The sequence below is a fragment of the Euprymna scolopes genome, chromosome 5 (genome assembly GCF_053919585.1).
Source record: "Euprymna scolopes isolate OS-2025 chromosome 5, ASM5391958v1, whole genome shotgun sequence".
NCBI classification, from domain to species: domain Eukaryota; kingdom Metazoa; phylum Mollusca; class Cephalopoda; order Sepiida; family Sepiolidae; genus Euprymna; species Euprymna scolopes.
This window is the reverse complement of record NC_136486.1, coordinates 160162217-160189111: the sequence shown is the minus strand read 5'-3', so window position 1 is coordinate 160189111 and position 26895 is coordinate 160162217. Positions and strand designations below refer to the sequence as shown.

General features: G+C 34.0%; 1 protein-coding gene across 1 annotated transcript in view; it reads left to right on the top strand.

Moving 5' to 3' along the window:
• The window catches only part of LOC145277026 (uncharacterized), a 74280-nt gene extending 47628 nt beyond the window's left edge, over positions 1-26652 (top strand). Inside the window, exons 4-7 of the mRNA XM_080128629.1 lie at positions 3130-3214; positions 11752-11857; positions 18868-18988; positions 24470-26652. Coding sequence (XP_079984755.1) covers positions 3130-3214; positions 11752-11857; positions 18868-18988; positions 24470-25585 — 1428 coding nt within the window. The 3' untranslated portion in view covers positions 25586-26652. The remainder of the gene's footprint in view (positions 1-3129; positions 3215-11751; positions 11858-18867; positions 18989-24469) is intronic.
• The last annotated feature ends 243 nt before the right edge of the window (positions 26653-26895 follow it).

Sequence of the window (26895 nt, the reverse complement as noted above, 5' to 3'; positions counted from 1 at the left end):
GGAGCAGCCAATCGACTAAACGCAGGTATAAACCGGCAATAATAGCCGATCATCCTAATGAACCCTCGCACTTGTTGCACCGTCTTCGGCTCAGGCAGAGACCTGATAACCTCCACTTTGTCTATATCAGGTCTTATTCCCGACTCATTAATTACAAATCCCAAATACTTTTTCTCTTTCTTATGAAACTGACACTTGGGCAATTTTATTCTCAATTGATGTTGGCATAACCTCTCAAATACTTCCGTCAAATGTACAAATTGCTCTTCAGGCCTCTGTGAAAAGATCAAAATATCGTCTTAGACTAGAACCTCTCTGAGTTTGTCTCCCTTTTTGGCTTGCATGCGAAGCTAATTGATTTTCAGCGGAAATCAACATGAAGCCTGTGATGCTGAGAATTTTGTTAAAGCGCTATGGAGAAGACGATCATCGGCCATTGCAGTTTCAACAGGTTCAGAGGCCACCTCTGCTGACCTAAGATGGGAGATCCCGAATTGGGGATCGCTGGAGAGCGCTTTACATAATTACAATTAAACAATTCAGACGATTTTTACATAAGCTATTTTATTCTTCATTATATTTTTAATCCAGACATTAACTATTATTTTCAGAGCTACATGATAATTTGTTCTTCGGCTCATTTCTAAATAAAATGTCATCTTTTACCATTGTCTCATAATCCTGTACTTGTATGTATTTTACTTTAGTCTTCAATTTCTCCAAACATAAAGCTTAATTTTTTAATCTTTGTTAGTTATTTCTGATCTGAGTTCTATTCAAGGCAATTTAATATACAGGATGCAGATTATATTTGTTCACAATTCCTTCCTGACCTTTCCTACATGCTGGTTGAAGAAATTAAACATGGATTCATTTTTGGTGCTACCAAATCAGGCTATCTGAAGATATTGATTTCCTGACCTAAAATGCACCAAACACTGATGTTATTGTTTTTTCTTTTTCCTTTGTAAAACTCTATCATATTCTATAAAGACAAAAACAGCAATTTTTCTCTACAAAACTATCAAACCAAATATTTGAAGATATAAAGAATTTGAAGCATAAAAACACCAGACTTGGCATTAAATAACCTGAAAAAGGTTGATGCTCTGAAAAAAAAAAAAAAAAAAGAAAAAAGATTAATCAAACTTGGATGAGGTTGTCTTAATGATTTCTTCAGTTTAACTTGATCAACTCCTCATTGGCTTTGATGACAGTCTCAAAGCGGTCTTGAAACTAGCCACAGGTTTTCATCACTGTCTCCAGACGTAGATCCGGAAAGCCTCTAGTGATCCCAGCCTTTAGTTCGTTCTATGTGTTGCAGTTGGATCTGATGAGACCTCATTCCACCACGTTGCACACAAAGAATTCAAAGGGTTTGCAGTCAGGCGAGCTGGGGGGTTAGCTATTTGGTAAATATGAAATTCTGACAACCAGGACTGGATATTCTAATTGGTGTGTATGTCAACAGCATTCACTCTAGGTGGGTTGAACTGACTTCCTCCAAAGGAGGAAGTATCAAGGGAATATTAAATTCACAAACAGTCCTAAGTCGCATGTATATCTCTGTCAGACGAGATGACAACGTTAAATTGTTGCAGTTCTTGCAGGGAGGTGTCAACATCCTCCTACGCACAACGCCTGGTATTGATCAAGCTCAACGTTGCTTAACTTTAGTGATCTAATGAGAACCATTATGTCAACATGATTATGCTGTATATCCCAACAGGCATGAAAGGGCACTGAATCTTGTTGCCACGTGTACGGTCTATCTACAGCTACCTGGTCAGTCAGGGTTTTACTAGTTTGCTTAGACTGCAGATGTAGCTTTTGAGTTATAAGCCATTTTAGTTTTAGAATAGAAATGTTTTTCAAACAAAATGGCAGTATCAATCCATGTTTGAATTATAAATCTGGCAAATGAAGATGAAGAATAGTTTCTGGTAGATAGCCAATCTGAATAAGTCTTGAGGCAAAGAGCAGAGTTCCCTGCCCATGTGAAGGTAATAAATTATGTGCGGGAATTTTAAGATTCACTATATTTTATGGAGTGATTCCGGTTTCTGATTGGTTGCTAACAGAGCATGGTTCCATTTGATTGGTCAATTCTTATCACCCCTTTTTATAAATAGAAACTTCCAATTATTTGTAATTGTACTCTCATAATGATAAAAAAAACATTAGCAAATGGTATATCTTTTGTTTATTAAATTAAGTGAAAGTACAGAATAGTAAAAACAACAAAACCCTTATGTTAAGAATGGCTTTCTTAATAATACTCTGTTTGTACTGTTTGTAAACTGTACAAGTACCTTTTTTTTTGTATTGAAATTATCATACATGGACTGTTTTCACTTATAATTATGTTTTTTAATTTTTAACTGTTTGCTATCGTTTTGAATATTAGTCATTATTTTTAGTAAAAAACAATGTTTTCATTCGACACCTGGCGATTTGCATAACGTGTCTACAATATATCAGTGATAACGTGGTCCTTATTTGCATAAGTACCAGAATGTATGAGAAATATCCCCAAAACTATAGAACAAGAATTTTATGTAACAAAAAAAGAAAAAAGAACAAAAAAAGAAACAATTTTTTTTTGATAACGCAATGACATTGTTTCAGATTTTAAGTTGAGAATTGATTTATATTAAGACTACTATTATCATCTTGGATGTTATTTTCACAAAGTTTTGGATGATATATTGTTCTGACCTTTGTAGTTAGTATCACTTCAATTTCTAGAAGACTATCAATCAACACCTTTAACCATTACACCGCTGATACATGTTTAGCTTTAAAGATTCTCAAGTTCAACAATATACACTTGAAGAAGGTCAAAGGTTATATAGGTTAAAATGGGAAAACTAATGACAGCAACAGAATCGAGCTGACCAAAAATCATATGTTGATTCATTTGAATTTATTTTTATATTAATTGCTAGATTTATTCATCATATATTTTTATATGTTAGCAATACTATGTAGTTTAGTTAAATAAATTGATCATTCTTTGAAATGTCTAATTATAAATATGCATTTTTCTCTTCTGAAAATTATAGGAGGAAAGGGGAGACTTTGAAAATATTGAATATTGATAAAATATTGTTCTTGTTTTAACCTTAGCCAAATGGACGATTTGAGGTGAACAAGAAAATTTGTTTGAGTATATCTGGTCATCATCCAGAGTCCTGGCAGCCATCTTGGTCAAGTAAGTTTTCTCTTTTGGAACAGTTATATTTTTTTGTCCTGCTGAAAATATTTAGTTTCATTTTATTTTTATTTTATTGGTATGATTTTTTTTGTGTGTGTGTGTGTGTATATATATATATATATATATATATATATATATTAATATTCTAAAAAAGTATATACTATTGAAGTATCTATTTTATAAATGATATTTCAAATTGTAAGCTCAATTAAAATGCACATATACCATCACTCATTTCAAATGCCAGAGATGGAATCGATTCACACTCGTAAATCATTTTTTTATATTTTCTATGCAAACTTCTGAAGTTTCCTTATGGTATGTCTTGCATATGTTTCATTGAATAGCAGAAAGCCACTAAACCATTTCTCAGAGACATGGTTCTAAAGTAAGTTTATTATATAGAAAAATTCTGAGAAGAAAAAATATAAAAACGGAAATAGATATACAAAGTCTGCAAGAACAAATAAAAAAAAAATACTCATTGTAGTGTTTATAGCCTCAACAAAAAAAATGATGGAATTAAAAATGTATCTGAATAACGTCTTATGTCAACAGATTAGATTTTAGATTAAAATCATATTTTCAAGATTTCATATTTAGAGTCTTAATCAAAAACAAGTTTAGACTCTAAAATAGTTTTTGTGTGTATGTGTGTATAAATATATATATATATATATATATATATATATATATATATATATATATATATATATATACAGTGATGATCATATTTATTGGCACGGTAAAATAAAAGTTAAATTTTGTCTAATAAATTCTAAAAAAGGGATTAAATTAAAGAAAATAACAAAGTATATTATGTATTTTTAACTGGCCTTTCCGATGCAGCAATCGGATTTTAGAAAAAATAAATAACAAAGGAACAACAAACATAATTGCAAAAAACCCTTGTTCAAAATTATTGGCACGGCTTTGTTTTTCTTTTCGTATCAGTATAATATCAATCAATTTCCGGTTTACGTGCTTTCTGAACTTTTTTATAGCCATATTATGCTTGTTTAACGCTAATTCAGTGAATAATTTTTTTCAGATAATTTTTAGATAGCGATTTATTTAAACTATTATAAGTGACTAAATTATAATTTTCAATCGCCATGGTTAAAACTAAGGAACACAGCGAAGACGTCAGGAAGCTTGTTGTAGCATGCCATACCAATGGGGAGGGCTATGATAAGATTTCAAAGAAGCTAAACCTTCCCAAATCCACTGTTAGAGCCATAATAAACAAGTTCAAATCGCAAGGCGACGTTATGAGTTTAGAGGGTAGAGGGAGAAAAAGGATTCTTTCCCCAAGAGATGAACGGAAAATTGTTCGACAAGTAAAACAAAACCCAAGGATCTCTGTTGGGGAGATTGTTGATGAACAGAGCACCTCTGGAGTGAATGTATCTCGACATACAGTTGGTAGAGTTTTGAAGAGAGCTGGTTTAAAAGCATGTCGTCCGAGAAAGACTCCCTTATTGAAGCCTATGCACCTGAAAGCAAGGCTAGCCTTTGCAAAACGTCATATTGATAAAGATGTTGCATTCTGGAAACGTGTTCTATGGACTGACGAAACGAAAATAGAGTTATTTGGCCATAATAAAGTGTCTTGTATTTACAGAAAATCTGGCGAAGCTTTCCTGCCTAAGAACACCATACCTACAGTGAAGCACGGTGGAGGCAGTTTGATGTTTTGGGGATCCTTTGCTGCCTCTGGACCAGGGCGACTTGTTAAGGTCACAGGTAGCATAAAAAAGGAAGATTATGTTAAAATATTGGATGAAAACCTGAAAGACTCTGCTAAAGAGCTCTCACTTGGTCGTCGTTGGTGGTTCATGCAAGATAATGACCCAAAGCATTCGGCTAAACTGACTAAGAAATGGCTTGAGGACAATCATATTAATGTTTTGGAGTGGCCATCACAAAGCCCAGACCTTAATCCAATTGAAAATTTATGGAGAACATTAAAATTGAGGGTAATGCAAAGGAAGCCTAAGAATCTTATTCAATTGGAGGATTATTGTCAGGAAGAGTGGGCTAAAATTACTACTGAAGAGTGCAACAACTTGGTTGTAAACTATGAAAAGCGACTGAGGAAGGTAATCAAGGCCAAAGGCTATACAATTGATTATTAAATAAATCGTGCCAATAATTTTGAACAAGGGTTTTTTGCAATTATGTTTGTTGTTCCTTTGTTATTTATTTTTTCTAAAATCCGATTGCTGCATCGGAAAGGCCAGTTAAAAATACATAATATACTTTGTTATTTTCTTTAATTTAATCCCTTTTTTAGAATTTATTAGACAAAATTTAACTTTTATTTTACTGTGCCAATAAATATGATCATCACTGTATATATATATCAATCACTTCTTTTCAGTTTTGGTACATATATTGATTGTTTCATGCTGAGATTCAAAATCTAACTGCTGGCTTTGTGCAAAGTAGGATAAATTATAATACTTGATATGTTTTACATTTGCATTATTTACTGCAGAGAGTGCCTGATTGTGTCATGAAGAAATATTTCTCATGTAACGGTTTGTTCACTTACTAAAGCTCAACTTAAAAGTGGGATATATATATATATATATATATATATATATATGAAGTTAATGTAGTTTGAAGCATTGTTTAGTATGTAATTAAATGTAATTTGTAGAAAGCAGTACAATGCAGAGGTGTAAGAGAAAGACACAAACTGAAAATATATATTTATACATTGCATACACACATTTTATTTATATTTTCATCGTGATTACCTGTATCAAGGTCTGAATGTATAATATTTCGAGATAGATTTCTTCATCAGATATGTGTTCAATTTTAAATCAAACGCGCCTATGTAAGCACTAACAGTCTCGCAAAAAAATGACCTGAAACATTTAAATATTTTATTTTATTCAATTTCAATATATTTATATAATTTTTTTAGTGTGGGATTTTCATAAATTGAGCATTGTTTATTTAAGTATTTATTTATGTGTATTTCTGATTGATTTATATTTTTAAAATAATTATTGTTTAGTATTTTTTTTCTGTGTTCTCGTTGAAGAAACTATTTAACAACTGATTTAAATTTAATTTCATAAGGGGAGACTACTTAAATAACTAATCTAAGGGCGATAACTTTGGGTGATTAATTGGTGGTTAGACTGCGTACGTCCAGTCGCACAACGACAAGCTCATCCATACACATGCATGCACACATTCACCCGCTCGCATTTGATCTAGTTATATGTTGTAATATCTATATTGGGCGAGTTTTAATTTAATCCAGATGTCTTATTCTAAGTTAAGTGTATTGAATTCATTTAATATATATATATATATATATAAGCATTCCCTTCCATATTGCATGTGAAATATACACTAAAACTGATAATCTTGCATTTCAAATTGAATCTTTTGGATAATGAGGTAAGAAAGAATGAGAAAAGAGATAAGTGGAGAGGATTAGTAGCAGGAGTTTAAGAGAGATTAAAATCTTGAAAATTACAGAGTATTATAAAAATGGTTATACATAGTTGAAAAGTACAAAGTTCTTTTGTTACCTGACAATACTAAGTGAGCTTTCTAATATGAATTAAAAATGGAAAAAGGAAGACCAAAATGCTTGACATTTTGCCTATTAAGTGGGTTTCAGGAGTGAATAACTAAAAATTGTCTATGACAAGAAGGAAGGTTATTTCAGGATTGCATATGTAAAAGGACTATAATATATCTATATTTATGTAATTTCGGAATATACCTGAGTGTGTGTGTATATATATATATATATATATATATACAGGGTGACCCCCCAAAAAACGGGCCCCAACTCTAATTAGACCCCGTTTCTTCGTGTTTTGTCCGAATGAAATGAAACTTTGGTCATAACTAGTTTATTATATTCAAAACATCACATCGAAACACTAGGGTCTTTGGCCTTTTTTTTCTCTGTTCTACAGCATATGTTCTAGATGGCCTCCATTTAGCTTCTTTTTTTTTTGGGTCACCCTGTATATACTCAGATATGTTCCGCAAACAGACAACATGCAGACTTTTCACTAACTGATTTTTTTTCTTCAACTAAACCTCATGGCAAAAAATAAAAATAAAAAAATGTATAATATTCTGAGGATGGAGTCTGTCTCCAAAATATTAATTTTAAACAAATATTTGTTTATTTTTCATAATATTGCATTGTAATTTGGCTTTCAAACATACTTTCGTACATATTTTATTTTAAATTTCAATATATGCTTCTATAACAGAATTCACAACCCTGACTTTGATATTGCCAATGTATTCTTTTGACATTTTGTAATAACACTGCAGACCAACAACACACAAACTTTTTACTTACTGATTTTTTTCTTCTTCAACTTAATATCGTGGCAAGAAAGTTAAAAACAAAAAAAGAAAGAAAAATGTATAAAATTCTAAGGAAAGAGTATAACTTTGAAATATTAATTTTAAAGGAATAAATTTGTTTATTTTTCATAATATTGCATTGTAATTTTGCTTTCAAACATATTTCATGCATATTTTATTTTAAAATTCAATCAACGCTTCTATCACAGAATTCACAACCCTGACCATATATATATATATCTGCCAGCAAGTCGTTATCTAAACATATCTGGTTGAACATGACTGAGTTTTCATTTTTTCTGATTCTATGTCTGATTCGCTCTATCCAAATGATAGGTTTTTTTACCATTTGCTCAAGCACTTTCGATTGATGATTCCGATCATCTTCAGGATGGTTGTTGTTGTAATTGTTGTTGAGGATTAGTCAAGTGTATTTATAGTAAATGTGTTAATTTTTTCTATTCACCTATTTGTTTTTCTTTTTAATTTTATTTTAATTGTCTAAGTTGTCTGTTAGGACAACAACAACAACAACAACCACTCCTGACAAGGATCGAGATCACAGATCAAAAGCGCTTGAGCAAATGCGCAAAAAATTATCACTTGATGCTATAATATACAACCTGCTATCCAAAACAAAAAAGATTGCCTGGCGAGTAGAGCGAACTACCCACAGAATTGGAAAAAAAAATGAAAACTCAGTTGTCTTAAACCAGACATGATACAATAGAAGTCTTTCCTTTTTTTTATTGGTTGAGTGGAAATTGAAGGTGTTTCAATTAAAGAGTGTGTAGATTTATTATCTATTCGTTTTATAAGATTTGCGTTTTCAAAGTCAAAGAAAATTTTAAAAATTTAAATAAAACATTACATTTTCACATGATTGGTGACATTTATTGGATGCGCTTCTATCCATATTTTGTTTAATTAAAAATTTTTTTTTTGAGCGATTATTGAAACTTGACTATAATAACTCAAATGAGATCACCATTTGGTTTTTCATTCAAACTCTACAAGCTTTACACTACCTGCATCTGTAAGTAAAAACTCACTTTAAAATAAATTAAAATGCAAATAAACTTATTCTGGTAGTTAGAAGAGTAACTTAGTTTGACTTTTGTAACAGTTATTTGTTGTATATTAATTTGTTCACCTTTTTTATTTCGTTGGCTATTCTGGGAAATCAAAAAAATAATTGCCATTGTTAGTAAAATATTTTTTGAATAAATAAAATTTGATTCCTCTTTATTTGTTAATTTATAGCAATTCTTTTTAAAAACAAATATTTTTTGTAGTAATCGATAAAATAATCAAACTAAATATTCTTTAAATAAATGAAATGAATGTCACTTTTTTGTGGCAATGGTAAAGAGTCATAGTAATAACTGGCCATGGTTGACGTGTGACACTCAAACTGAGAACCATTTTCGATACAAAAATAATTAAAGTATGCGAATTTAGGCGCTCTTGGGCAGCATAAAAAGACAGAATTTTATTTGATATGAGTCTTTCATTTTTGGATGTTGCTTCGTTTGCATGAGTTTATTATCAGTCAGGAGAAAGGAAGGAAAAAAAACTAAACTGCTGCTGCTTAGGGGAATAAGTAAACATTTCATTGTGAGAAAAAGACAAAATGCGACTCTAATGTGTCTTGTTCTCAACTGAAAAGAATTTATGTGAGTGAAATAGGAATTTTCTATAAATGTTTGAAAATTGTACTGTTTTAGTTAGTCGATGGGAGACTAAATTTGTGTTTGAAACAGTTCATTTCAAAAAGGAGTAAAGTTGAAATTTTTTTACCTTAGCGACATCAAATTAATCACCATCGAACAATCTCATGTAAAAAAACAAAAAACTGTGAAAGATAACGTACATTGAAACATGAAATGGCTTATTATATAGATAGGATAGATATGTAAATCAAATTATCTGTACAAATATTCATGTAAAGTTCTCATACAACCATTGTTTCCAAATCTGCCTGCTTCCCACCAGACTACAACTTGGATGTGTTCAAGTCCAACGTTAACAAATTCTTAATGAACCGCCCCCTTAAGTAAACACTTCATCAAATCTCCACACTAACGTAATGTACTTGCAATAACCCTTATCCCTGAGTGGCTTCCGGGCCTTGATAAGTGGTGATCACTGTATAAAAAAAAAAAAAAAAAATCGATTTAATTTGTGAAATATTCCACATCAATGCTATTTTTATTTAGATTTGGTTATTTGTTCCAAAACTATTGCTTTTCTGTTTCTGAATTTTTTAGATGCTGATTGATAATTTGAATTATTCTGACTACTGTTCTCATCTTGGGTGTTATTCTCGCAACGTTTCGGCTCATGTAACTTCAGACCTTCAGGGGTGTCTAGTGGAACTCTGAAATCTTTCTGTTGATCTCTGAAATCTGCACAGAATTTCAAACGGAATCATTCAATTTATTTATCTGTAATAATAAGTAAAGATATATAGTGATAAGTATTACAATTGTACATTTAAAAGCAAGATAAGGTTTAAGGCTGCCAAAATTCTTACTAGAATTGTCTGCAAAGGCCTGTGGCAAAATGGATGAAGTAACGTTCAATCCCCAGTGCATGTGATACTAAAAAGACATTTAAAAAAATTTTTTTTTTAAAGGAAGTCACCTTATCAAAGCACAGAGGCCACTCAAGGATAAGGGTTAATGAGTGTACGGTAATCATTGGCACAATAGTGTAGTAATCGTTAGTAGTGGAAATTTGGTAAATTGGTTTACTTAAACTCAAGAACTTGTTTACATTGGACTTGAAGACTACCGTATTGTAGTCAGCTGGAAAGCAAGCAAACAGTTCCACAGGCAGGCAGTTCTAAGAAAGAAACTTTGTTCATGAAAGGCACAGATAAAGAATGAGGAAAATTATTGATAACGGTTTCAGCTAGACGAGTGTTTTTCATGTAGGTTTAGCAAGGCAGGGCATAGATTTCAGCTCAGACGAGCACTTGCCATGAAAATAATGATAGAGCAGAGACAGGTTAGCAATGTCTCTTGTATGGAAAAGATGTTGTAGGGAAGAGAAAAAAGGTATCCCTTATTAGTCGGCCTTGAACTCTGCCAAGGCAAGATAGGGTGCTTCTAGCAGCTCCTACCCAAATTTGACAACAGTACTCCATCATTGGACGTACTTGACTCTTAAATAGGTAGAGGATTGCATCGGCAGTGAGATATCTACTGAAGTGGTAGAATGATCCCACCAATTTTCTAGTGATGTTGGCAACAGAATTGATGTAAGTGTTCCATTTCAGATCAGGAGTAATGGTCAGACCTAGAAGCTTGTTAAAACACAGAACCTCCCCAAAATGAGAGCTATTCATTTCAGTTTATGCCAGACGGGGATCAGAGGACAGGGATGATGGAAACCCTGACTAATAGAATGAGAGCATGCTAACCCTATGGATTAAATAAAAGGTTTCATTCAAAACTCCATACAAATTCCCAAATTTGACAAAATGACTCTTGAATTCAACAAGATACTCCTGAAGAAGGTCATGAACCTGTGTAAAATTTTGAACAGAATCCTTTATTTAATTTATAATGTATAGTAATAAGTAGTAATAAGTAGTAATAAGTAGTAATAAGTATGGTTATAAATAATAAGATTGTACAACTAAAAGCAAGAATTCCAAAATTCATAGTAGAATTGTCTGCAAAAACCTGTGGCACAACGGATAAAGTACTGAGTTTCAGTTGTAAGTGACTTTATTTTGGAGCATCAACGTTTAATCTTCAATTATGGGCGATACTAGTAATATAATTGTGAATTACTTATGACTTCTACCTGGTCATGGCTGACGAAATGAAAGCATGCTATCCCGGTGGATTAAATAAAGGTTTCTGTTTTGAATTTTATGCAGATTTCTGAGTTTGACAGATAAATTCTCAAGTTTGATAAGAAAAACCTGAAGAAAGTTGGAAATTACATCAGTGAAAACATTGTGAGAATAATGTTCAAAATGAGAACAGCAATCTGATTAATCCAAACTTTATGAAAAAACAATCATTGGTAGATTTAGTCTTTGTTTTATTATTTTGGTTATGTCAATTTAATATTCATATTTAATGTTTGCATAATTTCTGGAACAATAAAAAGAAAACCTTATATCTATCTTTTGTACATTTTTGAAATTTTTCTTTTAGTTCGAACTACTCTTTTAGCGATTATTGGCTTCATGCCAACTCATGGGGCTGGTGCCATTGGATCTCTGGATTACTCAGCTGATGAAAGAAAGGTTTTATCCAAAAGGTTTGGATCGTCAGTTTTATTTGTTGTTTCTATTGAATGATTAATAACTTTTAAAAAAATTTATTTTTCTTGCATTCATCCATTTCTATAAGGGGTTACGTCTGTTGGCTGTTTAAGTTTGAAATAGAATTTTCATTTGTCACGTATCAAATGTGCCAGAATTTTTGGTGCTTGTGTAATATGATGTTATTTCAAATAAATGCATTTTAAGTGAAAACATGATTACATATCTACGTGTCATGTCGAAATTAGTAAAACTTCCAAAACTAATGAAAAATGGTCCAGTAGAAGATCTGCTAGAAGTATTACAAAAGAAATAAATATTAACGGTCTGCCATTTCCTATTTTGAAATGGCAGATTACAATTATTTCATTGAATTCGTAGACTGCAGTTACCTCCCCTGGATTGTAAAAAACTGTTCATCAATTCAATACATTTTATTTTTACTTGTAATTATTTTTCTACTCTTATCATTTATCGTAACTTTTGGAATTTTTTACTAATCTTGAGATGACACATTAGTATGTGATCGTGTTTTTTAATTTTTACCTAAAATGAATTTATTTGAAATCTTATACTGCACAAGGACGGAACTTTCATGTCCTTTGTGTATATTGTCTTTGTCTTAAAAATATGTACAAATTCTTTCATCTAAAAGTGAATTAAGATGGAAGTTTTGGAAGCTATGTATTCCTTGATCTCGAGGCATTTGACTGTGTTCTTAGGAAAATGCTGTGGTGGGCAATGAGGAGCCTTAGTATGGAGAAATGAGATATCTGTATTGTATGCAAATGTTCGTAGTCATGTTCATGTCAACGGCAACTACAATGAGAAGTTTGGAGTTGGCATTTAGATCTTCCAAGGCTCTGTTTTTCAGCGCACTTCTCTTTATCATGGTTTTGGAGGCATGTTGAGAGAGTTTTGTCTAAATGCCTCTTGTGAACTCCTGTATGCAGACAATCTTGTGGTTATTGGAAAAGTTCAAATCTAGCTGTTATTACTGACTGCTGTTTTGTTGATTGAGGAAAGTTCAGGACGCTGCTGCTTATTCCTACATATAGACACATTTATCTTTTCAGAACTTGTGGCAAGATTTTTTTTTTTTTTTTTTGGCCGTGTTTGTTCTGCTCTCTTGCATGTTACTCAGACATGGGTCTCAAACATGTCGGACTTGAAACAGCTCTAGCGTAATAACTGCGTTATGTTCAGATGGATTTGCAACACAAAGCTAAAGGATAGAATCCCTTCAGCCATACTCTATCAGAAACTTGGTATTAATGAGATTTTGAATACCTTATGCACTGAGCATTTCTTTTGAATACCTTATGCACTGAGCATTTCAGGTGGTTTGGCCATGTACTGCGTGCTATCTCCTGTGTCAACTTGAAAACATTCATCAATACTCCAGGCACAAGCGTATGTGGAAGACCAAGCAAAACTTGGCTTGAATGTGTAAGAAGTGACTTGACTGCTGGCAACATGACTTATGGCTCAAATCACATGGAGTGCAGGCAAGAGATGTTGTCTTGTTTTGCTCATTCCGAAGTCTGGGACACTCATAACACTTTAAATACGAAAACCGATGCTGATGCTATCAGATGGAATATTTAACAGAATTTAATTTATATAGTGATAATATTTTGATACTAGAAGTGTTTTATTTTTTTTATTTTTTTTTTTTTTTAAGGGTTGAATTAAGAATATAGTTAAAGAGAAATAATGATGATAGCAACGAATAATTACTGTTTTAATATACTGCCTGTCTTAGGATAAGAGATAAAAATTTTCTTCATAAATTTGAAGATTTCGATAATATAGATTTTATTTACTTAACTAAATTGAAGCTCCAATTCCTTAATATTCCTTAAATCATTCGTTGACATCTATGCTGATGACACGACCATCTATAGCAACACATCAAAGGCCATAAATGATAAAGTTCTCTCTGATTCTCTCTCCTCTGATTTTGAGTGCGTGGTACAGTGGGGGAAGAGGTAGCTGGTTACTTTTAATGCATCTAAAACCAATCTCCTATCTTTACCTCATCAACGCTCTGATTCCTATCTGGCACCAATTGAAATTGAGGGTAGAGCGGTAGCTCTGGATATGTCTAAGGCTTTTAATGGCGTATGGCATGAAGGTCTTCTCAGGAAAATCAGATCATATGGTATCACTGGAAGAATACATGACATAATTAAATCCTTCTTAGATAAGAGAAAAATTCAGGTTGTCCTCGATGGTTGTACATCTAAACAATATGATATAAATGCGGGAGTGCCTCAGGGGGTCTATCCTTGGACCTCTGTTATTCCTAATATTCATAAATGACCTCCCTGACAAAATTGTCTGTGAGATGGGTATATATGCTGACAACACCACGCTCTATAACAGACACAACAGGAAAACAACTGAACACATATCTAAAGAAATGGCAGAAAAACTAGAGGATGACCTTCGATCTGTAGTGGAATGGGGACATAAATGGATGGTCACATTCAATGCTGCCAAGACTAAACTCATTTCCTTCAATAATTACAAGAAACCTTCTCTACCAATAATAGCAATGGCCAATGACTCTTTATCTGAAAGTACATCCTTTAAACTCCTCGGCCTAACGCTCTCAGGAAACATGCTAGAAAGCTATTAATGCCTGAAAGTATCGTATACCTATATAAGGCCACCATTCGACCATCTATGTAGTATTGTTGTCATATTTGGGCTGGTGCATCTGCCACTTGTCTCTCGCTCCTAGACAAGGTTCAAAAGAGAGTCGCCAATCTGATAGGTTCTGAACTGTCATCTAAACTTTAGCCTCTGTCCCAAAAAATGTTGCATCCCTCTGCCTGTTCTACAGTGAATGCTCTGACGAACTGCAAGCACTTGTGCCCCCTTGACCTGAATACCCCCGACAAACCCGACAAGCAGCTAAATCCCACCCATTCACAGTAGAGATCCCTAGATGTAAGAAAGCCTTCTACTCCAGTTGTTTCTTCCCCAGGACAGCTAGACTTTGGAATTCCCTTCCGGGTCCCTGCTTCCCCAACTGTACTGACATGCAGAAGTTCAAGTGCAATGTGAACTGACATCTTGCTGCCCAACTCCCTACACAGTACCCCTGATGCCTATGTTCCTGATAGTAGCCCCCTACAACAAAGTGGCAATGTGCCTTGTTTGGGGTGAAAATGTAATTAAAGAAAAATGATTGGCTCTCAGACTCCATGTTTTGATAAGCTTCTGGGATTGACCTTTACTCCTGACCTGAAATGGAACACGTACATAAAGTTTGTTGCCAAGGTCGCTGGAAAAATGGTAGGATCCTTCTACTGTTCCAGAAGATATCTCACTGCTGATGCAATTCTCTATCTATATAAAAGCCAAGTATGTCCAAGGATGGTGTACTGCTGCCACATCTGGGCAGGAGCTGCTAAAAACAGCCTATCCTGCCTTGACAGAATACAAAACAGACTTCGTGGCCGAGTGAGGGATGCCCTTTTGTCTTCCCTACAATCTCTCTCCCACAGAAGAGATGTTGTGAGCCTGTTTTTGTTTTATCGTTATTTCCATGGCAAGTGCTCGTTTGAGCTCCAATCCCTGGTCCCCCCTCGCCAGTCTTTCACGAAAAACACCTGTTTAGCTGAAACCACTGTCAATAATTTTCCCCATTCTTTATCTGTGCCTAAATCAAAACGTAGATTCCATGAACAAAGCTTCCGGGCCTTGATAAGTGGTGATCACTGTGTAAAAAAAAAAAAAAAAAAAGAAGTGCACGCCTGTGGAACTTTCTTCCGTTTGCCTGTTTCCCACCTGACTACAACTTGGATATCTTCATTACTAACGATTACTACGATATTATCCCATTGATTACTGTACACGCAATAACCCTTATCCCTGAGTGGCTTCTGGGCTTTGATAAGTGGTGACTACCATATAACAAAAAAAACAAAAAGCTGCTTTTGGACTTCATAAGAGGAGCAAAAGACCTTAGCAACCCTTATTACTCAAGACTTTACATGACATATAGTTTATCTAAAATTTTGTCAGCAACTTATTTTTATTTAAAATCTATCCTGTTTATGGTTTATTTTCATATACTGTTCTAATTGATTCCAAATCCTTTGTGAAGCATCCTCAGTTATACATTGAGAACAACACACAAGATGAACAGATATTGGTTCTTATGTGGAGATCACGTTAGATCATAGAAGTTAAACCACACTGAGCCTGGTAACGACCACATAGGTCACTATTTGGGAATATTAGGCACTGTATGAAGGAGGACGTCTACATCTCTTTACAATAACTGCAAAAACCTAATGTCATCATTTCCTCTTACTGGGATATACATGCAACTGGGGACTGTTTCTGAACTTCATATTCCCATGAAACTTCCTCCTTTAGAGTAAGCCGACCTATGGCGAATGCATTTGGCATACATATAATTGACCACGATTTTTTGGCTGTCAGTAACTTATAAGCTCCAAAACTACTTTAAAAAAAGTTACTCTATATTTGGCATGAAGCATCCATAAGAAGTCAGGTATATTATTATAGAAGAAAAATGTTAATTTTTTTTTTTTTAAATTTTTTTTTTATATGGGGATCACCACTTATCAAGGCCTGTAAGCCACTCGGGGATAAGGGTTATATTGTGTACAATAATCAATGGGATAATATTGTAGTAATAGTTGGTATTGGAGATTTGATAAAGTGTCTTACTTAAGGGGGCGAATCAGGAAATTGTTTATGTTGGACTTGAAGACGCCCAAGTTGTAGTCAGGTGGGAAACAGGCAAACGGAAGAGAATTCCACAGGCGTGCACTTCTCAGAAAAAAGCTATGTTCATGGAATCTACGTTTCGATTTAGGCACAGATAAAGAGTAGGGGAAATTACTGACAGTGGTTTTAGCTAGACGGGTGTTTATCATGAAGGATTGGCGAGGGGGGGACCAGAGATTGGAGCTCTGACGAGCACTTGCTATGGAAATAACGATAAAACAAAGACAAGCTCACAGCGTCTCTTCTGTGGGAGAGAGGTTGCAGGGAAGAGAAGAGAGCATCCCCCAATAAGCCACAAAGTCTATTTTGTACTTTGTCAAGGCAGGATAGGCTGTTTTTTGAAGCTCCAGCAGCAGTACTCCATCTTTGGACGTACTTGGCTTTTATAGAGATAGAGAATTGCATCAGTAGTGAGATATCTTCTGGAGCGATAGAAGGCTCCTACCATTTTCCCAGCAGCCCGGGCAACAGACTTTATATACGTGTTCCATTTCAGATCAGGAGTAAAGGTCAAACCCAGGAGCTTGTCAAAACATGAAGCCTTCCCAAGACGAGAGTCATCAACTTCAATTGATGTTAGATGAGGAACAAAGCGTTGATGATGTAAAGTTAGGAGCTTGGTTTTAGATGCATTAAAAGTAACCAGCCATCTCTTCCCCCACTGAACAACGTGCTCAAGATCAGAGGAGAGGGAATCAGAGAGTTTTGTCATTTACAGCCTTTGATGTGTTGCCGTAGATGGTCGTGTCATCAGTATAGATGTCAACGAATGAATTTAGTATGTGTTTTGGGAGATCATTGATGTAGATCAGGAAGAGAGTTGGGCCCAGGATGGACCCCTGGGAGACTCCAGCATTAATACTGTGGGCCTCAGATTTCTGCCCATCAACCACTACTCTTATGAACCTATCAGAGAGAAATGATTTAATTATTTAGAAAATATTTCCAGTTATACTGTAGCTGGAAATCTTGTGAAGTAGGCCGTTATACCAAACCTTATCGAAGGCCTTTGATATGTCAAGAGCAATTCCCCTAGAAAGGAAGCCTTTGTCGAGAGATTCACTAATCCTATGGGATATAACTGTTAGCACATCAGCTGTAGATCTAGCAGAACGGAAACCATATTGCATGTCACTAAGAAGGTTATTCCTGCTGAGGTGGTTGACTACTTCTTTATTTAATATGGATTCCAGTAACTTACTCATAACACACAAGAGACTTATTGGTCCGTACTGAGATGGGGATGATTTATCACCTGAATTCTTAAATACAGGGCATACTGACGAGGTTTTCCAGGGTGTTGGAAAGCACTTCTCCTTAAGGCGACGCTTAAACAGTTTTGTAAGTATGGGGGCAAGTTCTGGTTGAAGCTTTTTCAGCACTATAATTGGAATGCTGTCAGGACCAGTTGCTTTACTGGAATCAAGGTTCTTGATTAGCTTGGCGACCTCGTGCACAGATATTTGTATGTTGGATAGGGGGTTGTCTGTTGTAGGAGAGGGTAGAGTTAGCTGCAAAGTTATTGGCGAATAATGCTACTATTATTATTATCAAAAACAAACAAATGGGCTTCAACACTATTCGAGGAAATGAGCTAACTTTCTGATATTATACTATTACAGCTAATAATGAAAAGAAACATTTTTTATGGATTCAAAAGAATTATGTAAAATTCAATCAAATTTCTACTACTACTACTACTACTACTACTAATATGTTGATAGTAGCAGAAATATAATTTGGACTCCTTTGGTACACCTTTCATGTCAAACATGCTTCATACGAAATTTTGTGGAACTTTACACAATTATTTTCAAGCTATAAAAAATATTTTTATTGTTAGTAGTAGTAGTGACGTATATTTTCACAACCATTGGCCAAATTTCAACAAAATTTGTCATGAAAAATCCTTCATCTATTAGTGGGGGTGGCGGTGGATCCAAATGATACCGTTACTATGTAATAACAGTAAACATTGGTTCAAAACTATTGGATGGAATTGTACCAAATTTCGCGTCAAGATCCTTTGAAATCTCACGTGCAATACAATTAAGAATACCAATTTTGATGCTTAAATGTTGAGATGATTTTGAGAGATTTTGCTGAGGTAAAGTTGCCCAGAATGCTTTTTTGTTTTTATTTAAAAAATTTTTGGGGGCCTGTCTTTATTATTTCTTTTTTTATTAAAATTCAAAACAAGAAAATGTATGAAATGACTTTCTCTCTTTGCCAGATCGCTAAGCTGGAAATGTGCCATCTGCGGAAATGTTAGTGAAATTCTTAAACCGTTAACTGATGCTTCCAAAGAAACGAGCCAAGAAGCAAAAGAGCTTGCATCGCAGATCAATTTTCAGGTCAGTAACAAAAACAAAACCTGCATCCATTTCGGTTAAATGATTCAGAAAATCATGACCAATTTTAGAAACAAGCATTTATTTATTAAACTTGTGCCGTCTGACCAATTTGCTTCAGATAGTTGAAATACTGACATCGATTGCCTTTGATGTTTCTCTTGTCCTTTTTTTTGAGGTGCTCATTGTCAATAGAACATATATATGGAAAAATGGCATTATAACCAAGTTAGATCACCAAAGTTAAGAAACATTGATTCTCGTCAGTGCCAGATGGGTGACTGAGAGTAAGAGTTGCTATATATGGAAGGACAGCAACACTTCTCTGCAAAATAAACAAAAACCCCCGAAAACCTTTAAAAACTAATGTTGTCAAAATTATCTCACCTGACTCAGATGTCTAATATGCAACTGAGGATTTGTAAATTAAATATTCAATAGAAACTTTGGTGCCTGTTCACTATTAAGTGAATTTCATCCAAAAAAAAAAATCAAAATATGCATTTTAAGTAAAAACATGAGTATGCACTTACGTGTCATGTTGAAATTAGTAAAAATTATAAAAATTGTAAAAAACAATTAAGTGGAAAAATAATAAGTAAAAATAAAATTTATCGAATAATGCAGTTTTATTGTAAGGAAAATAATTGTAGCCTATCAATTTGACAAAATAATTCTTGAACAACCAATATGTATATATGGTTTTTAACATGTTATTTCATTGTTTATATAAATTGTTATTACTTTGGTGCATGTGATTTTCTTTTCTTAAAGTTTTGTAAAATGCTAAAAAGAATTTTTCTATTCTGTATGACAAACTGACTTATCTCCCTTGTTTCTGTTAACTTCCATCCCTTCTAATTAGAAAATGGCAGATTGAGAATAACTGTTTTTGTTTGTAAAAATAGTTTGGTGTTTTTTTTTGTTTTTTTTTGCTTAAAATTAAAAAAAAAATTTTTTTTGTAGATATCCATTTGATACACAAGTGCTGAAACTTCCTCTTTCAGAGAAAGCTAGATCAACCCATTCAGCATGAATGCTGCACTATATATAGGAGATGACCATTTTCTGCCAGGCTCTCATCATCACGGAATTTCTGAAATCACTTTTATTTGTGACTATTTGGAAAGTATTATGATGGAGTTTGAATTCAAGCAAGAAAATATGCGCTGCTGGTTTTTAACCTTTCAGTGAAGGTTGAGGACATGTGTTGCATGTTGAAAAATCAAATGAGAATGATATGTAGGATGTATAATGTAAATATTGAAGACGGGCTTAGATCTGATAAATTCAGGGAAAAATTTGGATAGTATAGGAGATTTTTGTTTAACCATATTGAAGAATGGATGAGAGTTCTTGAGTTAAATGTGGAACAGTTGAACTAACAGGGTTGGTAGAGGTAAGCAAAGGAAAATATGGCAGGAAGTGAAAGGAATGAATTTAACAAAAAAAAAAAAAACTGGATGAATAAAAACCTGGTCAGAAATAGGTTAAAAGTCAGTTTCAAATATATCCTATTTTTATGAAATTTATTTCATGTAAAAATTTGACTGAGGAAGACAATTTTTCTTACAAATGTTATTTTAAAATTTGACTTAACAATTTGTAAAGTCTAATTTTAAAATAACACTCCTAAGAAAAATCGAGTCAACATATTTGAAAGTTTTAAGGGAGTTCTACTGCATGGGTCACAGAGTTAATACACAGATATTCATCAAATAGAGGGTAATATACAGATTCAAGACCACATCTATTGTCTTCCCCAGTCAAATTTACTGTAAAACCACATGTTGAATGTGCCAATATTTTCTCAAACGTAAAAATACATTTTAGTTTTACTGTTAGTTTAAAATCAATAAATATTTATTATTTTAACATTACTACTAGCATTGTTAGATTTTGTTTTAAACAAAATTCAATCAAAAAAAAGGACAAAAGAATCATTTTTGGCATTGGAAATCGTCACAAAATTTTCAGATACCAATTCCAATATGCTAAAAAGTTTCGATTTTTTTTCAATTCCTGATTCTAATTAATCGTCCCAATGCTAATATATAAAAGGAGAACCCCCCTGTCTATGTGCATGTCTATCCCTACAAAGGAAAATGTACTAGGAAGTGTCCCTTAAATATAAGTGTATTCACATGTATAATTTACATGTGAATATAATGAAATGTATAGTTCTGCGTCTCTATTTGTTCTTTAGATGAACTAATGATACTTTTCTAACATGTTACACAATGAAATTAGTTTATAAGCGTTAATTTAAGGGTATTTGAATAGTTCAGTGGGTGAAATAACTAGCTGTCAACATGAAGGTTGCTAATAAAATAAATTATCAATTATGTTATATTATGCTGCTATCCCATATCTCTAACTGGGCAACGCCATGTAACCCTGCTAGTATTATATAATAATCTTTTAAAAACATGCGAAGATACTATTGAAATTTTCTATAATCTTTTTGATAGCATGTATGAATTAGTTTAAAAAATTGATTTTAAGAACGGAAACAGACTTTTATATAAAAAAAAACTTAATGCTTCCCCCCACTCTTTATCTGTGCCTAAACCTAAACGTAGATTCCATGAACAAAGCTTCTTTCTTAGAACTGCACGCCTGTGGAATTGTCTTCGGTTTTCCTGCTTTCCGGCTGACTACAATATGGTTGTGTTCAAGTCTAACGTAAATAAGTTCTTGATGAGCCGTTCCATATAAGTTATCAAATTTATCAAATTTTCATTACTAATGATTACTATATTGTCCAATTTCTACTGTACACTCTTTAACCCTTATCCTTGAGTGGCCTCTTGGCCTTGATAATGTGGTGATGCCTATGTAAAAAAAACAAAAAAAAACTTAATGCTTTTCTAATGAGGGAAAAATAATTTCTATTTTTACTCTTTATTTTTGCCAGATGAAGAAAAATTCTATCTTTAACGTCTGCCTAAAAAGACATTGTTCATTTTCTTTTCTAACAACAGTCTTTACTCCTGAAAAAATTTGTCATTTGTTACATATGGATGTGCACATATTATAAAATAATGATTTCTTGTCCAGAATTCCCCAATATTTAAAAAAAAAAAAAAAAAAGGTCTGTATGATGTATGTTGATATAACAACGAAAATGTCATACTGATTAACTGATTGGTTAACCATTGATATAGACACCTGCATACCTTGAAGAAATTGTAACAGAAACTGAACAGCCAGCCATGATACACCCATGAACGTGCTGCTAGTATTGCATATAGAGACCATTACTTCAATTGCTTCAAATGTAATAAATATTTTGAGACGAAAGTTGCCTTTAGAACTGCCAGAAATCACTGCAAAAGGATTATAGAAAAAATGATAGTCATATGCTCAGTTCATCAAGTCCAAAGTAGAACAGAAGTTTGGCTCCCATGAGTTTTGGCAAAAAACAAATAAAGTCCTGAACAGATGTAAGTTCTCTATCCTTGCTATCATCAATAGGTTTGACGTGATTTTGTTAGTATCCGATAAAGCAAAACTCTTAGCAAGAACTTTGCATCAAACTCAACCCTATGCGATCAGGGCCACCTACCTCCCAAATTTTCTCCCAAGACCGAAAATAATCTGAACAACATCCACATATCTGTTCATAATGTTACCACACTCATCAAAAACCTTGAGACCAGCAAAGTAACTGGTCCTGACAATATTTCAGTCATAGCACTCAGAAAGCTGCAACTGGAACTAACACCCATTCTTTCAAAGCTGTTCAATCGGTGCCTAAAGGAGAAATGTTTCCCAACCTGTTAAAAAACCTTGTTAGTCTGCCCAATATTTAAAAATACTGGAGATCGGTCTTCTGCATCTCAGTACAGATCAATTAGTCTTCTGTGTGTCGTAAGTTGCTTCACTCTGTGTTAAATAGAGTAATTGTCAACCACCTCAGCAAAAACAACCTACTCAGTTACAAGAAATATGGTTTCTGTCCTGTAAGATCTACAACTAATGTACTAACTGTAATTTCAAATTGGATCAGTAAATCTATTGATGGGTGATTCCTCTCTAGAGCAATGGCTTTGGGCATATCAAAGGTATTTGATAGGGTTTCACAAAGATCTACTTTACAAGATATTCAGCTATGGAATATCTGAAATGTCTTCTCAACCATCAGATCTTTTCTCTCCAATGGGTTTATACAAGTAGTCGTTGATGAGCGAAAGTCCGAAGTTCACAGTTTCAAGGTTGGCATGCCTCAAGGATGCATTCTAGGCTCAACTCTTCTTTGTTATCTTCATCAATGATCTCCCAAAACACATTCTAAGTTCATTCAACGACATATACGCAGACGACAGTATAATCTATGGCAACACTTCAAAGGCCAACAATTACCAAGATCTGAGTCTCTCTTCTCCAACCTTGAATACATGGTGCAATGGGGCAAAAGATAGATGGTTAATTTTAATGTATTCAAGCTTGACCCCAATTGCTATGAATGGTTCTTGTCTCAAAGAAACTTCCTGGTTTGACAAGCTTCTAGGCTTGACATTCACTATTGACCTGAAATGGAAGACTTCCATTAACTCTTCTGTCTGGAAAAATAGTTGCATTATTCTACTGCTCTGGAAGGCATCCGAGTCCTGTCGCAATCCTCTACCTGTATAAGAGGCAAATATGTCCGAAAATGGAGTACTGTTTCCACGTCTGGGTAGGAACTGTTCAGAGTATCCTATCCTGCCTTGACAGAGTTCAAAACTGGCTTCAAAACCTTTTCTCTTCCCTGCAATCTTTTACGCACAGAAGAGACATTGCAAACCTGTTGGTGCTCTATTGTCACTTTTATGGCAAGTGCTTATCTGAGCATGACTCTATGGTTCCCCTAACCCAAACTTTCACAAAAATACTCCATTAACTACAATTTCCCACACTCTCTGTGCCAAAATCTAAACGAAAATTTCATGAACAAAACTTCTTTCCTAAAAACTGGCTGTAGAACTCTATTGTACTGTCCTGCTTTCCAGCTGACTACAACATGGTGATCTTCAAGTCCAATGTAAACAGGTTCTCGTTGAGCCGTCACATTTACCACCAATTATTATGCTGTTACCTTGGTGACCACCATACACATTATTAATCCTTACCCTTGAGTGGCTTTCATAAAAAAAAGAAAAAATCCAAAAAGTCTTCTAAATTAATCAAATTTTATTAGTAAGCAAGAAGGGACTATCTTGCACTGGCATCTTGAAGAAGCAATGGGAGATAATTCAACAATAACTCAAACTTGCAAAATCAACCTTGTAATGCTTATGATTTTCAATTAGTCATTTAAAATCATTTAAAAATGATTTTTTTTATAAAAATCAAACTACTTGATTAATTTACATGATTTTTGGAATATGTTCCTTTTGTTCAGTCCTAGGTACATGCATCATAAAAATTTTTCTGTATTTTTGTTTTTTTAATATAATGGAAATTCTGGACAATAATTTTTTCTTTCCATTTCTGTTGCAGGGCGAGAAAGGAGATAAATCGAAAGGAAAGGCAAACTCTACAACATCAACAACACCTTCGTCTTCTCCACCAAGTAGTAGTTCCCCACCAAGTGTAACCAACAGCAGTAGCCAAAGTGCAGCAACAGCACCGATTACAACTTCTGCCTCAGCTGGCGCCACCCCCACCACCACCCTGCCTCAGATGATGTTCCCATCTGCAATGCATCCTGGAGGAATGCCTAATATGTTCCCCCCGATGCCACCGTTTCTTTCTCCGATGGCTGGACAATTTCCGTTCCCTTACAGATTTCCGTATCCTCCTTTGAGTAAGGATTCAAACGGCATGCCGTGCAATGTAATGATGCCGCCTTTTCACAATCCCTTTCTGCCTCCTATGTTTCCTGCTGGCTTCACCTTCCCCGCAGCAGGAAACGCTGAAAACCAACCAAATGCAACTAATGCAATGGCGCCATCATTTCCCTTTCCTTTCATGCCAGCCCCTGCTCCTCCAACAGTGCCTGCCTCTTCAAACCCAACTTTGGTTGCTAGTTCAAACCCAGTTACCACAACAGCTTCTTCATCTTCTTCTCAAATTAGCAGCTCTAGTAACAAGAGCCCCTCCACAAGTTCCAGCACAAAGACTTCCACTTCTCCCTCCACACCATCCACTAGCACTACAACCACGACCACAAGCAATTCTCAGGACCCGAACCGAAACAGTGCAAATGGTGCTATAAGTAAGCACTCTAAAGCTCCTTCGACTACATCTGCTAGCGTTAAAAGCTCTGAAGCTTCCACGTCTTCTTCAGATATCTCGGATACAACAAAAACGATGAGTGCAGAAGAAAGCCAAAAGTCGAGCGAAACAGCCAATTCTTCGGCTGAGACAAATACTACTAATGAATCTGGTTTGCGGCACAGATCGACCGGTCCGTCGATGACCAGTGCAACTTCTGATCGACCCACAGCAGCTACGCAACCGACAGCCACTCCTCCCTCTGCAAGAGCTGGTCACTCTAGGAGCACGCCAAGTTTTATGCTCATGGTTATACTTGGAGTAGCCATCTTACTGCTGTGTCTACGGCGTTTATATATCAGTTCGGACAGCCTTCCATATCCCGATTACCCGCATTAGGGATCTCATTTGCAAAAGGTATCTGATCAACAAGTAATAACTTCTAAACACATACATGGACACTATGCGTACCCCAACATGTACACGTATGATAACCCTTTGTATATACCCTCGTAAGGAATTTGACTGATCATTTCTCTTTTATGCACTGACCTCTCCACCTCTACCCCAATATCCATGTATTTGAAATTTAAAATTTAAAAAATCCTATCTAAACATAATGTAGCTATATTTTTTTTTTGCCTTCCTTAATTTTTCCTTCCATCTATTTTTTTTTTTTTTTAGTTTTAATTTCTAAACTCTTTTCTGCATGCTATGTCAGATATATTTTTCAAAGTATTTTGGAACTGTATATAAGATGCATCACATCTTTGGGATCGGATATAGAGCAAAAGTAAAGTTAAGAAACAAAACAAAGATATATTTAATGCTACGTTGAGCAAGTCCAAGTATGTTTTTGTTTATAGAGTTCTTTTTTTCATCTTGTAAAAAAAAAACTGAATTAAAAAAAATGATACAAATCAGAAGAAAAACTGGAAATGTATATGAAACTTAAAATGGAACTAATATGAATGTGTATGAATGGAAAGAGAAAAAAAAAGGTGGTTTAAATATTTTTGAACCAAAGATGAAAGAGAAAGAAAGCCGAGCAAATTGCGAAGGACTTATTTTTGCACTTATAGTAGAAAAAAAAAAAGAAAAAAAAGAAATGATTCACTTAATGATTCATGCCATACAAGCTAATTCTTATAACAGGCCTGTATGTGATGCAACTAGGCACTATTATGACTTGGGATTGGTTTGATCATTTACAATGAAATGATTTGTGAAACTAAAGTGATATACTATTTATGTGATGAGATTGACAAGAAAATTTGCAAAGATTATCAAAATTATTCTGTCTCTTAAATTCATTGTTATTTTTAAAGTATTTTCCAAGTTTTTTTTCTGTAGATGATTTTGTACATTATTCAACTTCTTTTCAGATTTTCCAATATAATTATATTTTCTATGCTTTTAATCTGTAAAACACGAATAAACTCATTTCTGTAATATCTAAAATCTAATTTATCGTAAAGTGATCTTTCTACATTTTTTTTTCTCGTAGAAGAGGCTATATTTTTGTTTTAGTTCTGTCTGAATATTTGCATTTATGCAAATAAGTTAATTTTCAAAAGATGTCAGGTACAGTTGCTAATTACTAAAAAGTTTCTTGCTAAAACATTTCTCTGTAATGTTTTTTTTTTTTTTTTTTTTTTTTTTTTATAATTTTTCTTGTAATAATAATTTTAGTTCCTCATGTTCACCTC